This window comes from Dermacentor albipictus, chromosome 4 (assembly GCF_038994185.2).
Source record: "Dermacentor albipictus isolate Rhodes 1998 colony chromosome 4, USDA_Dalb.pri_finalv2, whole genome shotgun sequence".
Classification (NCBI taxonomy): domain Eukaryota; kingdom Metazoa; phylum Arthropoda; class Arachnida; order Ixodida; family Ixodidae; genus Dermacentor; species Dermacentor albipictus.
The window spans coordinates 151,462,099-151,478,539 of NC_091824.1; the positions used below are offsets into that span (position 1 = coordinate 151,462,099).

The window sequence follows — 16,441 nt, forward strand, 5'->3', positions numbered from 1 at the left end:
AGGTACGTTAGCTCTGCAACGCAGCGAATCCAGGATAAACAAAGTTAACCACTTTGATCCCTAACATGTTTTTTTTTTCTTTGCCGCCGTTTCTGCTAAGCGATTATTGGTAGCATTGCTTTGCACGGTCGTTGCTTGTGAACTTCTAGCTTGACGTGAAAGTTAAGGATTGACGAATGAATGTTGGGTGCTGTAAATTTGGTTGTTGTTGTTGCTGTTGATTATTATTTTTTTTAAATTACCGCTACAATGACGACGACGGCGATGACGTAAAGAGTGCGGCTCTTACTCAGCAAGGTGAAAGGCAAAAAATAGTTAAATGCAAACAAAGCGCCGTTTTAGAATGGACTGGCCAAGCTAAAGAAATGAAATCATGAAGGGGAAAAAATTAAGAGTGCGATTGTGCCGTCCTTTTAAAGCCCCTTTAGAATCCCTTTCTCAAACCTTCATTTTCTTCTTTACGGCAATCTCGAGCTGCGAAGAGAAAGCGAGGTAAAAGAAGCCAGTCGCCGCCGCTGGGGTCAGTGCGGGGGAGACGCCGTGTGGCTTGCGCAGTCCGCCACTATTGAAAGGTAAGCCATTTGGCGCTGCTCAAAAAGGTTGTTTTATATCTCTTAGAAACAACCTACCGGGGGTTCTCAGAGATATGACGTCCTACTCCCTCGATCTTCGCAGTGTTACTAGCGAGGAGGGACTCGAAGCACGGCAGCAATAGGCCAGCGTGCGCTTGAGAATACAGCAGCAATCTTGGCCGCAGCGCTAGCTAAAGGGAAGTTGTCAGCGAAGTGAGTGCATTGAAATTGCGCTATTCCAAGCGTGAACGCGACAATTTCGTCGTGGATGACTTAAATTCAAGATTAAGGGGGACCCTACCGAGCATCGACCTTCTAGCGCTAGAACGCCTAAAATACGCAAGGTTTGCCTAGTAAACAAACGGATGTAATTTGATGCCATCGGCGACAGCTCACGGCTTGCATTTACAAAACTTCTTACGTAAGATGACTTCCTGAATGGCCAGCGCTCCGGCGCCCGCCAGTCATGATAACGTTGGTGTGATGATGAGATGTTCCCGACGTGAATGCCCTTCGCAGAAAGCACATATGAGAGGTATTGAATTCGTAAAGATTTTCTTTCGTAAGCGCTGTTTGCCATTGGACAACCACTTTTGCTAATAACACTATGTCTTGCATCAAGATTGGCTCATAACTGCTATTACGAAAAGTTCTATCGTCAAAACGTTAACAGGGATCTAGGAGGCCGAACTCAAAGCTTTCTGTTTGTAAGTTCCCGTTGCCATTGGCGCTAAAAGCATTTTCAGCATCATAACTGTCCGGCGTTTGCTCTTGCGAACAATTTTGGCATGAGTGCTTTCGATAAATGTGATCGTCGAGCCCGTATTCACAAAAACGTTCCTACACTAGAGTTGTACGTAAGATTAAACGCCAGCCAATCGTTATGTTGGGCAAAGTGTTATTAGTGAAAATGCTCAACCAATGACAAACAACGCTTACGAACGAAACGCTTTACGAACGTGGCCCCACTGAGCAAAATGTTTTCTTCTTAAGCGCCTTTTGCCATTGCCGTGCCGCATTTCTTAACAGATGTGCAGAATGAAGATTTCCTGGAATTGCCTCTTAAGAATAATTCTAGCTTCTGAGCTTTTCGTTATTGCGAATACGGACCGAGTTTTGTAAAAAGTATTACCGGTATCATCACCCCACCGTGTGTCTAATTTCTGTTCATTATATAGTTTCGTAATTTTGATTCTTGCGTCAATCGCACAGTTGATTATCTGCAAAATAGCTGCAAAAGAAATGTGGGGTAGCAAAGAACAGGAAAACGCGCCGCATCTATAATATCTACTCGTTAAGTTCGCAGCTAGATAGGGAATACCACGAGAAACCACAGAACCAGAGTGTTTTCCTAGGCAATTAGACTACTGCAAAGGAAGCTAGGGGTCTTCTGGTTTGGATAAGCAGATACTACGAAGAATATATGATTGCCTAAAGAGCACTCAATACGTAGTTGTTTTTGCGTACTGCTGTGTTTCTGTAATTGACAAGTTAAATGTCTTAATGATTGCAGCTGTGAAAATAAAACCTAAACACTGTCATTCGTGCTTTCAGATAAGTTATCACTTTTTTTTATTGGGATAGCATCCTTCAAAACAGGTATTTTTTTAAAGAGCAAGAAAATAACTCTTCAATGCATCATGCAGGCTGTAGGTAGTTTTTCACGATATTTTTTCTTATGCGTGAATAGCCCCTCTCCTCTTAGTGATGTCAAGTCAATAGAATAAATCTCTGCTCACTGGGGAAATCGTCTAATACCCCCACCCCCCCTCCATTGAGCATGACCATACATATAAACAAAGCACACAAGAAAACATGGACATGCCCTAGCGCACATCCTGTCCATATTTTCATTTGTTTCTATATTTTTACACGCGAAGTTAATCGTGCTAACGACAACGCACGAAGATGTCCTAGTAAAATCGGTTGATAGTTCTTGCCGCAACAATTAATGGTATTTGTTTTTGCTTGTTTTTTTTTCCTGTTGCACACCGTTTCTGCAGCCTGCCTGAACCCAGCCTCATCTAAAGTGCCTCGGAAGCGCATCGCCGTTCTCAAAAAACAGCAGGGACACAACTTTCATTCGCGTCTTAAGGCCGGTCAAACGGCCGCGAGGTACAGGGAGTGAAAATTGAACCTGCCCGCACTGTGACCTGACGCGGTTCGCCGACCGTCGAAGCAGCCACCCACCATGTCGAACCCGGACCTTCTCGTAGTGGAGTGGACGCGTACGACAACTAGCACCCCTCCGCCCGTCACCCGCAGCGTCGAGACAGTGGCTGCAAGCTCGTCCTCGCATACCGTGGTGACCACCTCTGCTCCGGTGGACGTCACGGTCACCACGGTACCCGTACCCGTACCCGTCCTCGTGGAGGTGCCTCCTCCACCGCCGGTCATCGTGGAGACCGTGGTTCCCGTCGTGCCGGTGGTTCCTGTAGTGCCGGTGGTACCGGTGGTCCCCGTCGTGGCCACGCCAGTCGTGAGCGAGGTCTCTTCCGTGACGACAGTCACCGAGAGCGTTTCCGTGCCCACGCTGCTCATGTTCTGAGGACGCGCGCTCTCGTTCGGCCAGCGTAGGTAGGAGAGACCTGTGAGCTTCAGAGCTGGCTTCATGCTTCAGAGAGACTTTCGTCACGACAGCTCGCCATTACTCGGAACCCATTCGGCCATGAAGTGAAGATGTAAAATCGGTCACCGTACTGCCAACTCTTGACCGCAAGTCCTTGAGGACATTTGAAGAAAAATAAATTCTGAAAGTCTGTGAGAAAATCGTACTTCATCCCTGCTGGTCATACTTTACCGCTATGCACAAACGTTATTACGCAAGAATAGTTTGTAAGAGAAGGTGTCAGGCATTCGCTATATTAGCGAAGGTGACCGGTAAATCTCAAGAGGTTCCTACCGACAACAAGCCTTTGTGAATTCAGCTCCTAATTTTATTTTCTGCAACGTATATTTCAAATCATTTCTTCTTTTACCGGGCCCGCAATTTTTCACTTATAGAGTAACAGCATACATTATATTGACACGTGTACTTCTTTATCTTTATCGGGCGACCACTTTATCTTTATCGGGCATAGCACCCACTAAGAGCCAGTAAGCGGAATTAAGTGGTACTAAGTGTCTGAGACGAAAGATGGACAAAGCATAGAGGTTGCAAATATCAATTGCAGACAAAATAACAAATTTATATGTAGAAATTATAACCCAACAGCTTTGGCTAAGCCAACACAACCAATGAGAGGTGATAAATGTATTCTGTAGCACATTCCTGGGTAACTCTTTCTTGCTGTTGAATCTACCTAGACGAAAATAAAGCGCTCGTGAAAAGCGCGAGCAATGTGAAGTTACTAGAGATTTCAATATCCACGCGTAGATTTTGGACCCGCTTCTATTACCTCTGAAAGCTCACGACATTGACAAATAACAATTACAAATTCGAAATACCGCGAAAATAAAATGGATGATGCTTAAGATTTACCTTTAAGAGTGGAACACGACAGCATTCAAAGAGCCCTGTTTGCTTCTCATACTTCCTGGCAACTCCAGCTTTATGTTACCGTAATGTTTACCGGGAAGCGCTGGCGGCGAACGCTATGTACGAAGGCGAGCTTCCTGGTAGAAATGCGGCCTGTTGTCAGGACCGATCCTGGAAGTTGTGCACAGCCGCGCAAAAAAAAAAAAGAAAGGAACGACACAAAGAAGTAAAAAAAGAAAAAAATACATGATTTGCAGGTTTCTGTTATTGTTTCGCACTTGTAATATTTCAGTATGAGAAAATTTAACATAAAAGGCATGCGCTGACAGTGTTTTGTTTCGTGACATTCGTTTGTGGCTGTCCTTCTCAAAGTTGTGAGGAATACCTCTGACAAGAATGGAAGAGAAGGTAAGAGCAACTTTGGCGATAGAATGGTGTGGCAATGTAACGCGCATATATCACATGTCATATAGCAAGGCATGGCATATACATATCCCTAAAAATACGCGGAAATGTTCGATCGCGGACAGCTCCGTCGACGCCGGAGCAGACACTGGCATTCTTGCGACACGGGGCTCTTAACACTATTGCCTTAAAAAGTGAAGTCTGCTTTACGAAACTTACGAAGCCTGTCGAGGGAAAAAATAGGCATGCTTTACTGAAAATGCAAAAAAATAAGAAAAAAAATTGTAATAGTAAATAGAGACAATCCACATACAAACATTCGGATACAAAAGGACCAACGACGTTATTATTATGGTTGCTCTTGTAGCCTCAAAACATGGCACAAGAGTGTTTCACGCAGCCAAAACTGAATCAGAGCGTTGTCTTTCTCGAAGCATGAATACGAGGGCGCGAGCAGATCAGAACGAGCAGTTGGGCACCGGCGGGGCGCTGCCAGCAGCTTGCGGGGGCGCGGCCACCGGTGCTGCCCATCTTTGGTGCGGCTCTTCAAAATTGGTCAGCGCGGTTCTGCTTCTTCGAAAGACCGTGGGGCCTCCTAAATCGAGCACACGGTGAGCACATGCAACCTGTTCACGACTGGCTACGCTAGGTCGTTAGCGTTTCAGTTGGTTAGCGTCGTGCAACGAAGAATTAATCGAAGCACGGCCTCAAGCAGACTTGATCAGAGCACACGAATGATGTGCGGTAGAGTGCGGTTGCACCAATCGGCGCAGGTCACTAGATGATAGATTTTGCTGTTGAGCACGTCCTTCCGGTTTCGCAGGCCTGTGCTAGCCGCACTATCATCTGTGCAGCGAAGGTGAACGATCCAATGAACAACAGGCCACGTGACGCGACAGGACATGCCATATTGCTCTGAAAAATTACATATAGTGATGCTGGCTTGGTACGATGCAGAATCTGGAATAAAATGGAGCAGTAAAAGCCAATCGGCCCAGCGACTATCTCGTGCAGCTGCAGCCAATCTGTGTGCCATCATATGCTAGAAGAAAATGTCACAAACAATAGTATCAATTATACATTCACTGCTGAGCGTGCCATCCCCGTTTCACTGACAAATTAGTCTCCGATTCATATGATACGTGTGAGCAGGTGCCGACCAATCGCAGTGGCGAATATAGGTAAATTTAGCGAGGACAACCATAGAACGACAAAACTAAATCAGTAATAAGAGTTATAAATTCAGCGCTAGGACATGGTGCAATATGGTCTAGCAGTGGAAGAACAGAAAGAAAAGAAAAGAAATATTAGGTGCTAGTCTTTGACATTGCGATTTGGCTGTTCGTAATGGGCAGTTGCACATTTACAAAGAAAAATTCAAACATTCGCTTTGCGCACGAACTCCCGGATGAAACTTTTCTGCACGACAGTCTGGCTAAAGTCAGGGCATTGAATACGGCCTGCTTGTTCGACAGAAAAGTACTTCGGGTGAAATCCGCTCCCATGTCCAGTTAGACAAATTAGATTTGTGCGGACCGAGCCCGACACGAAGGTCTAACTGGATACGCGTCTTCGTTCCCGCAGGAGACCGAACGGATCTAGCGGATTGCGAAATATAACAAAATCATCGTGAACACTCCGTAACTTTCGCACACTCAAGTCATCCTTGAAAAGTTTTCAAATTTTGATTTTACGCTTTCATAAGATCTTCAACGTAGCGGAAATCCTATCTATGTCATCTTTAGACTGCGATAAAAGGCCGGTAGCGCCGGGCGACATTTAACAATTCCTTCTTGTAGCCACCATATCCCTACCTTCCTTCTGCACTCATGAAACCCTAACCAAAAATGTTTATAAACTAGAAAAGCATATCTTTGGGCATTTGTTCCTTCAGACTGCCATTCCTGAATGTGAATAAAGCTTACCTATTTTCTCTACTTACAGGCTGCACGCCACCAGGCTGTGCCTGAAAAGAAAAACATTTTCCACGCCCGAGGAAAGGCCGTGCACCCATCGTCGCCATGTCGTGGGCCCAAATCAGCGCATCCATGCAGGCTAGCGCTTCGGAGGACGACGTGGGAGCACGCAGAGCCAGGCAGAACACGGAGAAGAAGCCGATCATCGTGATCGCCTCGCCACACCCCACCATCATCACGGGCAACTTCGACCCAAGCAGCCAGGTTCAAATGGGTTCTTCCATGATGTGGCCACCGCCTGGAAGCCCTGTTCAAGGCACGTCGTCCGCCACTATGTTTATGTCTGGCACAGCTGCGTCGCCAGCGTCCATACCGGTGCAACAGACGTCCTCTGGAAACCTGATCCTGGCCGCCGAAGTTCAGATGACGTCCCCTAGCACCACGATACTGCAGAGCATTCCAGCAGGATCGAAAATCTGTGGATCTATTTCGGGTAAGCGTAGCCACGGGCAAGAGAACCCGTTGCAGCGTCGATCTTAGCGGTAGTTTTTCATGCGAACCATTCCTTTTCCCATATCACGCACCTAGTCGTGGGCTTAGGTGTGTAGGTGTGACTTAGGTGTATGGTGAACTTAGGTGTGACTGAGTCACCTCATTTCAGGCTTATTCAATAGTAAAAAAAAAAAAATGCGAGCATTGGTGGTTCTGAGCGAGAGTCTGCCAGCACAAGACTGGAAGACATGGTAGAACCATATCTTTTGCATGCTATGTATATACAGCAAGCCCAGTGAGTTTACAGGTATCATATCCGAGTAGCAACAAGATAAAGTGTACACAGCAGTTAGCTTGCTGCGTACATTTTGCTTACCAAGAAAAACTTGCTCTGAACAACGCGTAGCGACTGTTCGTCATCCAATGATAGCATTCCTCATACACTGTATTACGATTGCGAGCGCCTTTAATACTTCTGTCTTCGTGCGCATTAGCGTATTCGATCAAAAGACGTTAGTTTTACTGTATTAGCCTTACAGACAATTTTTTTTCCATTAGTGAATCATTTGTTTCTCTCATAGGCCAACTGCAACGAAATTTTTCACTGCATAAAGAGCCCAGTTTCAGATAATTTAAACATACAGTAGCCTCTGTGGAAAATCTTACGCTTGGAATACAGGTCAATGCGTCACAAAGCTCGCAAAAATCGATGGTTTTTCATACTGAAACAGAAAAAAACGCCGCCATTATCACCCTGCGGAAGTGACCTATAGTGAAGAATGTAGAGAACTAGTGCCCGTTTTGTCTGCTTTCGTGGGTTGCATTCCGTTCTGGTGTGTTAACGACCAGCTCCCACAGGTGTGCTAGCCACAGCGTTAGTATACTTTGTTAGCCGCTTCATGCGCTGTGACAACGCCGTTGCGCGGCCACGACGTTTTTTTAATGCGAAGTAGTCTCCGAGTGTAGCCAGTTTTCCTTTATCTGGTTGCCTACGTTCAACAGCAGGCCCTCGATGCGTTCCGCTTCCGCTCAAAGAAAAGCGCATTGGGGTGGCCAAGCTAAAGGTGCGGTATAGTCGGTATAGTCCGACTTAACGGTGGCGCGATCAATGGGTTGCACAGTTTCACTATATACATCGGCGAAAATTGGCTGGCGCGGGTATAGAACATGTCCTAACCCACGCCGCAGTAACTGGAAGAGCGTGCATCGCGCCCTAGGTTGGCTGACCAGCAGCGTGATGTTCGGATGCGCTGAAGCGAGCGTGTTGCGTTTGCGCTTTCGACAAACAGAGAAGCGCTCACTCGCCGCGCACTTGTCCGCTAGCGCTCCGGCAGTAACTGAACGCCGCGGTTCTCCTGGTGACGTTTAAACGTTTAAAGCGCAGGGTAACATTTTAGTGATCTTAGCTCTTAGCGTCTCCGGCAGGCAGGAAGCCCCAAACTCGTCGACCGATCAAACCGGTCAGTCAACTACCGCCATCTGTAGCAAAGGGTAATAAGTAGCTGTCGCTTGGCGCGGCGGTGCTTGAGGGGCTGGGTACTAAGTGGGCGTAAACGCATGGTTATATACGCAGGGCAGCGGCCACAATAAACCTTCGCCCATTTCGCTCTGGCGGCATTGCATTCCTGCATGGCTTGCCACCGAATCTACACCATGGCAGCCACGTTGCGTTCTTCGTAAATGCAGAATGGGGACCCTGATCGCTTCTGGTGGTGTCTCAGAAAGGATTCCGTTCGTCTAGTTCAACGCGTTCGATGTAGGAAAGCACGAAGTACCTTGAAGATTATGCTCTATCGGAAATGATCGCTCGAGAATATCGCCCTTGAATACACCTTACCTTTGAACGTTATCTCTGGTTTTCGTGTGCCATCATGGCATATAATACCTATAGTCACCCCGAGAAAGATAGTCACCCCGAGAAAGTGTTTGCTAAGCATATCTTGATGGGTAAGCGATTGCTGTTGAAATGTAGCTTGTGCAGCATCGTCAAGTGCAGTTTCCATGCTTTGTGCGCGTTTACTGGTCCGCGTGGCACTTGCCTGCTGCGCCGCGGTGCATGCTTTCGCTCTGAAAGCTGGGACAGGAAATGTGTGTTTGGCCTTCCGCTACCCAGCATTGTGTACTGCACAGGCACTGCTCCTGTTCGGAGTACGTATTCTAACACGTGACGGCGACGCAGCGCATCGGCATTCTTGCAACAGCTCAAATCACAAGTGCAACAGGGAGAACGCACGCCGACAGACACGCCCGTCAATCGCAAATGATAAGCGAGCAATGCGCCTGGCTGCCTAGGCGCAACGTGTGCAACTGAGAGATCAAGAGCGGCGCACGGTTCTTCAATATTCGCCATATCCACATCGCTACCGCTTTGTCTCCAGGTGCCCGCGTTGCCTATATAGGGGCTATTTCATAGCTGCTAATAAAAAAATTAGGCAATTAGCAGCCGTGCGACTTTGCCACGATTACTTTGAGTACAGGTTAGGCATTTACAGTCATTTTAGGCCAAATTAAATTTCGTTGTAGTTGGTCTTATTGTTCAACGCGATTTGCTCTCTCTCTCTCTCTCTTTGCTTTTCTATTACCGAAAAAAATCACATGCCATTGATTATCGTTTAAACCGTTGGAAAAAGCTATATCTACATCCTCGCACTCACATAGAACTAGACGAAAAGCATTGCATAGTTCATTGAGGCCCTTCGAACAATCGTAAAGATAATGTCGAATTTGTGACTGCTGCTCCTGTTATCTACTACTCATTTCAACATCGTTAAGTGGCTCTTTTACGCGGAAGTTGACCTGGGGCGCTAGACCATCTTTCTTGTTGACAAATGTGTGCTCTCAATAAGCAACCGCAAAACCATTTCAACGACATAGTTCGCGTTCCAGCGTGCTCATGTGTTTTGAAAACACTGACAGTGCAATATTTCAAATGATCCATCACCAGGTTCAGGCATTTAAATCTAAAGTGCCGTGCTTACAGATGACGCGGTTACAATCGCGTATGCAAAGTAGCAGACCAATGTGCATCGCAAGAACTGCTAAAAAAAACCAAGGCAGAATCTGCGTATTCTGCTCCAAGGTGTCGCTCTGACCATGAGCGAGATGGCGTCACACTCATGACACCTGTAGCTCAACAAATAACCCATGGCAGATGCGAAAACACCACGAGGACTCACGCTAAACGCACAACTTAACAGCAACAAGGTAGAGAAAAATATTAATAAAGGTTGAAAACGGTCGCTGTTATGTGCGCGGGGGTCGTGACAACAGAGAAGGACGTGGGGCGTTACCTCTCACAAGGGACTATGCGGGAGAGCAATGTAGCTTGCGGACGCTGGCCGGGAGAGTGCGTCTGCTGCAGAAAGGGTGGTTCACCACCTGGCACCATTGCTTGATTTGCTTCTATCTCGGCTATAAGAAGCCTACAGCTTTCTGTAGAATGCTCGCTGTGCGGCGCTATAGAGCTTATATAGGCCAGTATTCGCAGAACGCTCTTAAAAATTGTTCGTAAGATCGCATTCGAGTAATGCAGGTCCAGTACATATAAACGAAGGTGACAGGCCAATGTGAAAGATCACTTACGAAGGAAAATTTTTGTGAATTTGGCCCCTAGTGTATACAGTAAGATCACCAGCGGTGCCTATTCAGGGGCTCTTTTTAAAAGAAGATTGGCGCGGAAAGTTTAGGGCCTTATTTTCAACCCTGTGTGTGTTCACTATTTCCGACCTTCGTCATAGGCACAGACACTGCTGCGCCACCGTTACCATCTGGTTCGGTCACTCGAGATGACGAGAGATAAAAGAAAGGAAAATAAGGTGGACCTTTCCGTAACTCCGCAAGAAAACTAGATACCAAAATATGCTAATATGTGAGGCTTCAAAGGGGACTAACCCAGGCTGTATTGTAAGCGTCAGCGCATGAAAAGCTGAGGACACAGAAAGACATGATACATACAGGCGCTGACTTGCAATAGTGTTTATTTCCAGTAAAAAAAAAAACAAATATATAGGCAACATCATTTTGCATAAATCGTCACAAATGCGCAGTTTGCAATGGTCACATATTTTTATGCAGATAGGCTAACTTAATGCCGATAGGATAGGATAGGATTGTGCCGAGGCAGTCGCGTACAAGCTTCCATTAACATGTGGGAAGAATTTTGTGGGACAAAGCGCAACGTACCTCAACGAGCGTTTGAAGGAACGCTGCTATAACGCAAAGGAAACGCGGGGTGGGTTCCGCAGGGTGGGTGCCTCGAAACTAGAGGAAGTCCGTTGTCAGTGCAAGTGGCGATGGCCGTACCACGTGCGTTCCAGTATATCAAGATTGCTCCGTTGTTGGCAGTAGCCGGGATCAGTTAACTCGCGAGATTATTGAAGCCGAAGTGAATGAAAGGCTACGAAATAACTGAGTTTCAAAACCTTCAATTGCCCTATCTTTTGAAGAATTATCCTATCTGCGTAAAGATAAGGGAGCCTTGTAAATTGCGCATTTGTGATGATTTCTACGAAATGATATTGAATATATATGGGGTTCTTTGACTCAAAATAAACAATGTTCCAAGTCAGCGCCTGTGTGTACCATGTCTTCCCGTGTCCTCGTCTTTTGGTGCACTATAAACTTCGCCTTGTCATACAAACGAGCCCAAAATGCTACGTTACTTAACAGGTGTCGGACCGCACTTAAAATTGCCGAATGACCTGCTCAGAAACTTGCGTAATGGCAGCAGAACTGATAGTTGGGCGAGTTGGTACGAATTCATAGTAAAATATTTAGCGCGCACAATTGACAAGGACACAGTGAAGGGGGACACACGAGCGCTTACTCACAACTATTTTATTTTCGGAAAGATACAGAACATATATACACCCCAGCTATCAGCGCTGAGCATGCGCAACAAAAACAGAAACAGATTAAAAAAATGGCTGTGGCTTAGGTAAGGTTAAGCCCAGGATGCGAAGCATACTAGCCTTTATTTTAGTTGTTGAACCACTGTTTAGCCTGGTGAACTGCTGTTGCTTGGTTATAATTGGTTCGGCTAGACGAAGAAACAACTCATGCATTACTGCTTCGCCTTCAAGAGTGGAACGCGACAGCGTTCCTGTCGACCCGCCAAGGGGTGTAAGACAATGGGCTACAGGGCAGCGACTACGCGCCCCGCATTGGACGCGGTGAGCGTCGAGCAAAGCAGCGTTCGGCGCGGCAACGAAATGTGCGCCTGAGCAAGAGACGCACGCCTTAGAAACAGCTCGTTTCTAAGGCAACACCGCATTCACTAGAGGCGCTTTTGTACCGCTTTGAAGCATCGTACTCGTGGCTCAGTGGCCCTTTTGTTTGCGGCTGCTGAAGAGCCCAAACATTCGGGGTTACACTTTTCATAAAACTGAAGTTCGAGTTTTAGCATATGCTGATGATGTAGCAGTGTTTTGTACGGACCATGACAGTGTTAAAGCAGTTGTACAAGAGGCTGTAAAATTTTGTACTGCAAGTGGAAGTGCTATTAACTGGAACAAGTGTCTTGGTTTTTGGCATGGGAATTGGCAATACAAGCCCGAGACTTTTTGTAACATGCAATGGGCAGTAACTCCAGGCACCTACCTAGGTGTCCCCCTCGAACATTATCGAGATAGCAAAGAATATTGGGACAATGAAGTAGTGCGAATGAAAACCCAGACCGGCAAATGGGGAGGGCATAAATTTTCAATGTTTGCAAGAGCCACAGTGTGTAATTTGTTTTTAGTCGCGAAAATCTTTTATGTGATGCAAGCGTTGTGTCTGACGAGGATGTCTGTGCAAAAGCTACATAGAGTATTTGCGATGTTCATTTGGGCCTCAACATGGGAACGTACAAGTCGTAGTAATCTGTTCCATAGAGTGTTGAATGGGGGGCTGGGGTTGTCACATTTGTTCCTAAAACAGATTGTAAGCAGGTTTCTTTTTTTGCGTGATCAAAAGGATGCTTTTCTGAGAACAATGATTCAAGCTAGACTGCGTGATTCATTGCCTGATTATGTAGTGTCGTCCATGTATACGGGGCCAATGCCTTTAAGTGCTTTTTTGCGTGAAGTGGTCGCGTCTTTCCGAATACTAAAAGCAAGATTTTCCAGTGAATATTTGGCCGTTGTTACTAGTAAGAAGTTGTACAAAGATCTTGTTGATGTATTCATGCCTGTACCGTTGTATCGTACAGTATTTGTTTTAGGTTCAGAACGAGATGTTCTTAAGAGAGTTAAACGAATGCCGGTAAGAGCTTCTGTTAAATCTTTCTTTTTTCAACTACATACAGGCACTCTCCCAGTGAAACCGTGGCTGCAAAGCAAAGGCATTTTTGTACCTTGGTCTGTGAATTGCTTTATATGCAAAAAACCGGAGACGATTGAGCATATCTTTTTGGACTGTCATGACGCAGTGTTTTTGTGGGATATTCTAAAACGTAGCCTTAAAAAGGAATTGCCGTTAAGTGCTTTCGGAATACGCTTCCTGCCATGCGCGGAACCAGAGGGAGTGCCTGTCGATCTGTTAATGCTTTTGTGCATGCACAGTGTGTGGCGAACGCGTATGGATATTAGACATGAGCGCATTATTCAGGCCCCAGCACATGAATATTTCATTGAAAGTGTGTTATATATACGCGAATTTTTCTGTGCACAGAGTGACCCTCCTGATTGGCTAGGTGCTTTGGACAAAGTGATTAGCCTACATCGTTCTTATCACACCACACTGATCCGGCATTGACTAGTTGTTTTTATGGCCATGTAATACTCACATTGTACCTTCTTTTGCCAAGCCGGTAATAAAAAAAAAATACTCGTGGCTCAGTGGTAGCGTCTCCGTCCCACACTCCGGAGACCCTGGTTCGATTCCCACCCAGCCCGTCTTGCAAGAGTTGAGCCAAAGCCACTTCTCCTCTGTCGTGACGTCACGGTGTCACGTGGTTTCAAGGCGACACCGCCGCGCCTGAGGAGCTGGGTTGAGCTCTCGTAATATGCTTCGCATAAAACAGAATAAGAAGGTTCATCCAGTATTTAAAAAAAGCAAATTCATTGATTTCAACCGATGGTTGGCTTATGCATTTTTCAGCGCACTTTTTGATATGAAATGCTTCTGTGATTTCCCGTGTTAGTTTGTTTTTATCTGAAAACAAAATGTCAGTGTTAAAAAATACCGGATCACAATGACATAACATTACAGGGGTTCGACAAGTGCGCATTGTCCTTGTCAATTGTGCGCGCTAAATATTTTACAATGAATTACGTAATGGCACCATAAGAGTCCTGCAACATCTGAAATAAAGACGGGCTTCGTTGGCATCATCCTTCTGTGAAGTTCAATCGACAAATTTGTGAAACTTTTCCCTGGTGCTACAAGTTCGTAAATCTCAAGTTCAGGCTATTTTAATATTCCAAAGGTATTTTAGAAAATTTATATGCAATTAATATTGCTTCAGAAGAACTTCAGTTTGGCCTAGTTGGTATTTCCTGCAAATCATATTGACCGCAAAAAAGACGGGGACATAGGAAGAAAACACATAAACAGCACAGACGGTTTATGTGTTTCAAGTGCGTGTTTCATAAACCGCCTGTGCTGTTTATGTGTTTTCTTCCTATGTCCCCGTCTTTTTTGAGGTCAATATGATTTGCAATTAATATTGGTTCGGCGGTTGCTTGATAAGAGCGTCACTCTCTTCGGTCAGTGTCACCAATAGGAAAGCCGTGGTTGTGCTCGAGCGAAAGGTTCCTCTTATGAGGTTCTGATTCTCCTTGCAGGACGGAGCTCCAAAAGCCGAAGCAGGGTCAAGGGTCACAGGATGAGTATTCGCAGGAGCAGTAGTCGCAAGCGAATCGGTATGAATTTTACAATCGGCCAAACACCATGCAGTACAATGGCTTTAGCACTGCCTGCTAGGTCACTAGCGTGCATGTTACTCAAGGCCTGCGTCTGAGTTTTGTAGTAGGGAGGCGGAACTTTGCCCACTTTAGCTTGAACTGGTCATCCCTTAATAACAGACACTGTACCTGTATAATCAGAAAGAAAAGGAAACGCGCGAAGGCCTCGAAAGGTAGGTGATAGCTGCTGTTTTGTGCAAAGTTTTGATATATCTGCGCTGCGCTGATGCATATTTTCCGAAAAAACAAGGTTCAACCTCCTATGCTAGATTAAACATTACAGCTCTAGAAGTCTAGGCTTGTATTCACAAGAACACATTACGGCGGAATTGACAGTAAGAGGAGTTTTCAGCAACCCTGGAGCAGAACATAGCGAAAGCGAAAGACAGTGACAAAGAGCGCGTACCAAAAAGCTTTGTGAATTGGCCCCTGTACCGAAAAAGCTGCGCTTCCAGGCGGATCTGTTATTTCTGCGATTTCCTTGACACTGTACATATAGTTATTTTCACATGCGATAACCTAAGAACATTTTAATCCTGTTTCTCCTTCTTTTTTTTTTCAATGACAACAGGCAGTCCTGCTCCGCGGAGGCCTTCGGGAGCGTCCAACCAGGGCACTGGCTTCGCGTTAGTGCAGGCGGAGATGCGGAGCGATGACTCTGGGTCAAGGAGCAGTGGGAGTCTCACCACCATGGCATTCGTAGACGTTGACGCGGTCCAAAAGCAGGCGAGAAAGAAGGCCAAGAGGCGAGCCAGCAAGAACAAGCTCATGCGGAGGCGCAGTAAGCCAGAAGACGCAGCGACTAGAGCCTTCGTGGAAGCACTTTCGATAACTTGCTCGCCCGCTTCAACACCCTCTACGGGCTCGCTCGCAGGCTCTTCGTCCATGAGCAGCGGAAGTATGACCGGGTTGGACAAGCTCATGGGCACTACGGCGAGGAAGAGACCCAGCAGGAAGCTGGTCAGGCGGCAGGTCAGGAGGCGAAGGAGCGCGCGTTCACCCAAGCGGAGGGCAAGCAACACGGACGCTGCCCTTGCCCAGGCACTCGTAGCCACGCTCTCTGGTGGAACGTCTTCGCCAGGCGGTGGCCTTGGGGAAAGGTCCTCGATGAGCGCGCTCATCACAACCACCCCGGTGGGTGCGGCTTCGCCGCGATATCAGGCGCAACAGGGAACCGGACAGATGAACTTCGTGCTCAACCTTCCGAACAGGCAGGAACCTGCAGCCAACACACTCACGCTTACAATCGTCCAGGATTCAAACACTCCCACACAAACCGGCGGATGGCGATGATCGTGGCTGCGAACTTTGTTGGTTCTTTAGACTTGGTTGGAGCAAAGGAGAAGGACGCTTCCCTGTTTATTAGCCCGTTAGTGGATGACGTCGCCGTAAAATTCTCACGTTTTTCTTCAAGTTTACCATTTATTGTCTGAAGTTCTGGAATTGTAGGCTTGGTTAAAGTTGTCTTCATTATAACGAAAATCTCAACTGGCTAATATGCCCGATCGCCTTGAAAGAAGAAAAAAAAATGTCATCCGGTTCAATGGTACAAAAACTATCATCATCAGCAATGGCCCATACCCCCAAGCAAAAAATTTAATAAGCAAAAAAAATGTAATGGCTTATCTCTCTCGTAGTGCAGAAGCTACAAGCACTCGTCAAAGTGAAGCCCACAGTGCATACATTCGCTGA

At 46.3% G+C, this 16,441-nt stretch overlaps 1 protein-coding gene and 1 long non-coding RNA gene across 2 annotated transcripts; both read left to right on the forward strand.

The window, feature by feature from the left end:
- Positions 1 to 276: 276 nt before the first annotated feature.
- LOC135909785 (uncharacterized) lies at positions 277 to 3,341 on the forward strand. The gene is made up of 2 exons (XR_010566795.1): positions 277 to 572; positions 2,576 to 3,341. It is a non-coding gene; the product is annotated as an uncharacterized lncRNA (long non-coding RNA).
- Positions 3,342 to 5,015: 1,674 nt separating this feature from the next.
- Positions 5,016 to 16,162, forward strand: LOC135909762 (uncharacterized). Its single transcript, XM_065441831.1, has 4 exons — positions 5,016 to 5,066; positions 6,400 to 6,864; positions 14,630 to 14,707; positions 15,321 to 16,162. The coding sequence occupies exons 2-4, from the start codon at positions 6,477 to 6,479 to the stop codon at positions 16,040 to 16,042; spliced, it is 1,188 nt and encodes a 395-aa protein (XP_065297903.1). The 5' UTR covers positions 5,016 to 5,066; positions 6,400 to 6,476; the 3' UTR covers positions 16,043 to 16,162.
- The last annotated feature ends 279 nt before the right edge of the window (positions 16,163 to 16,441 follow it).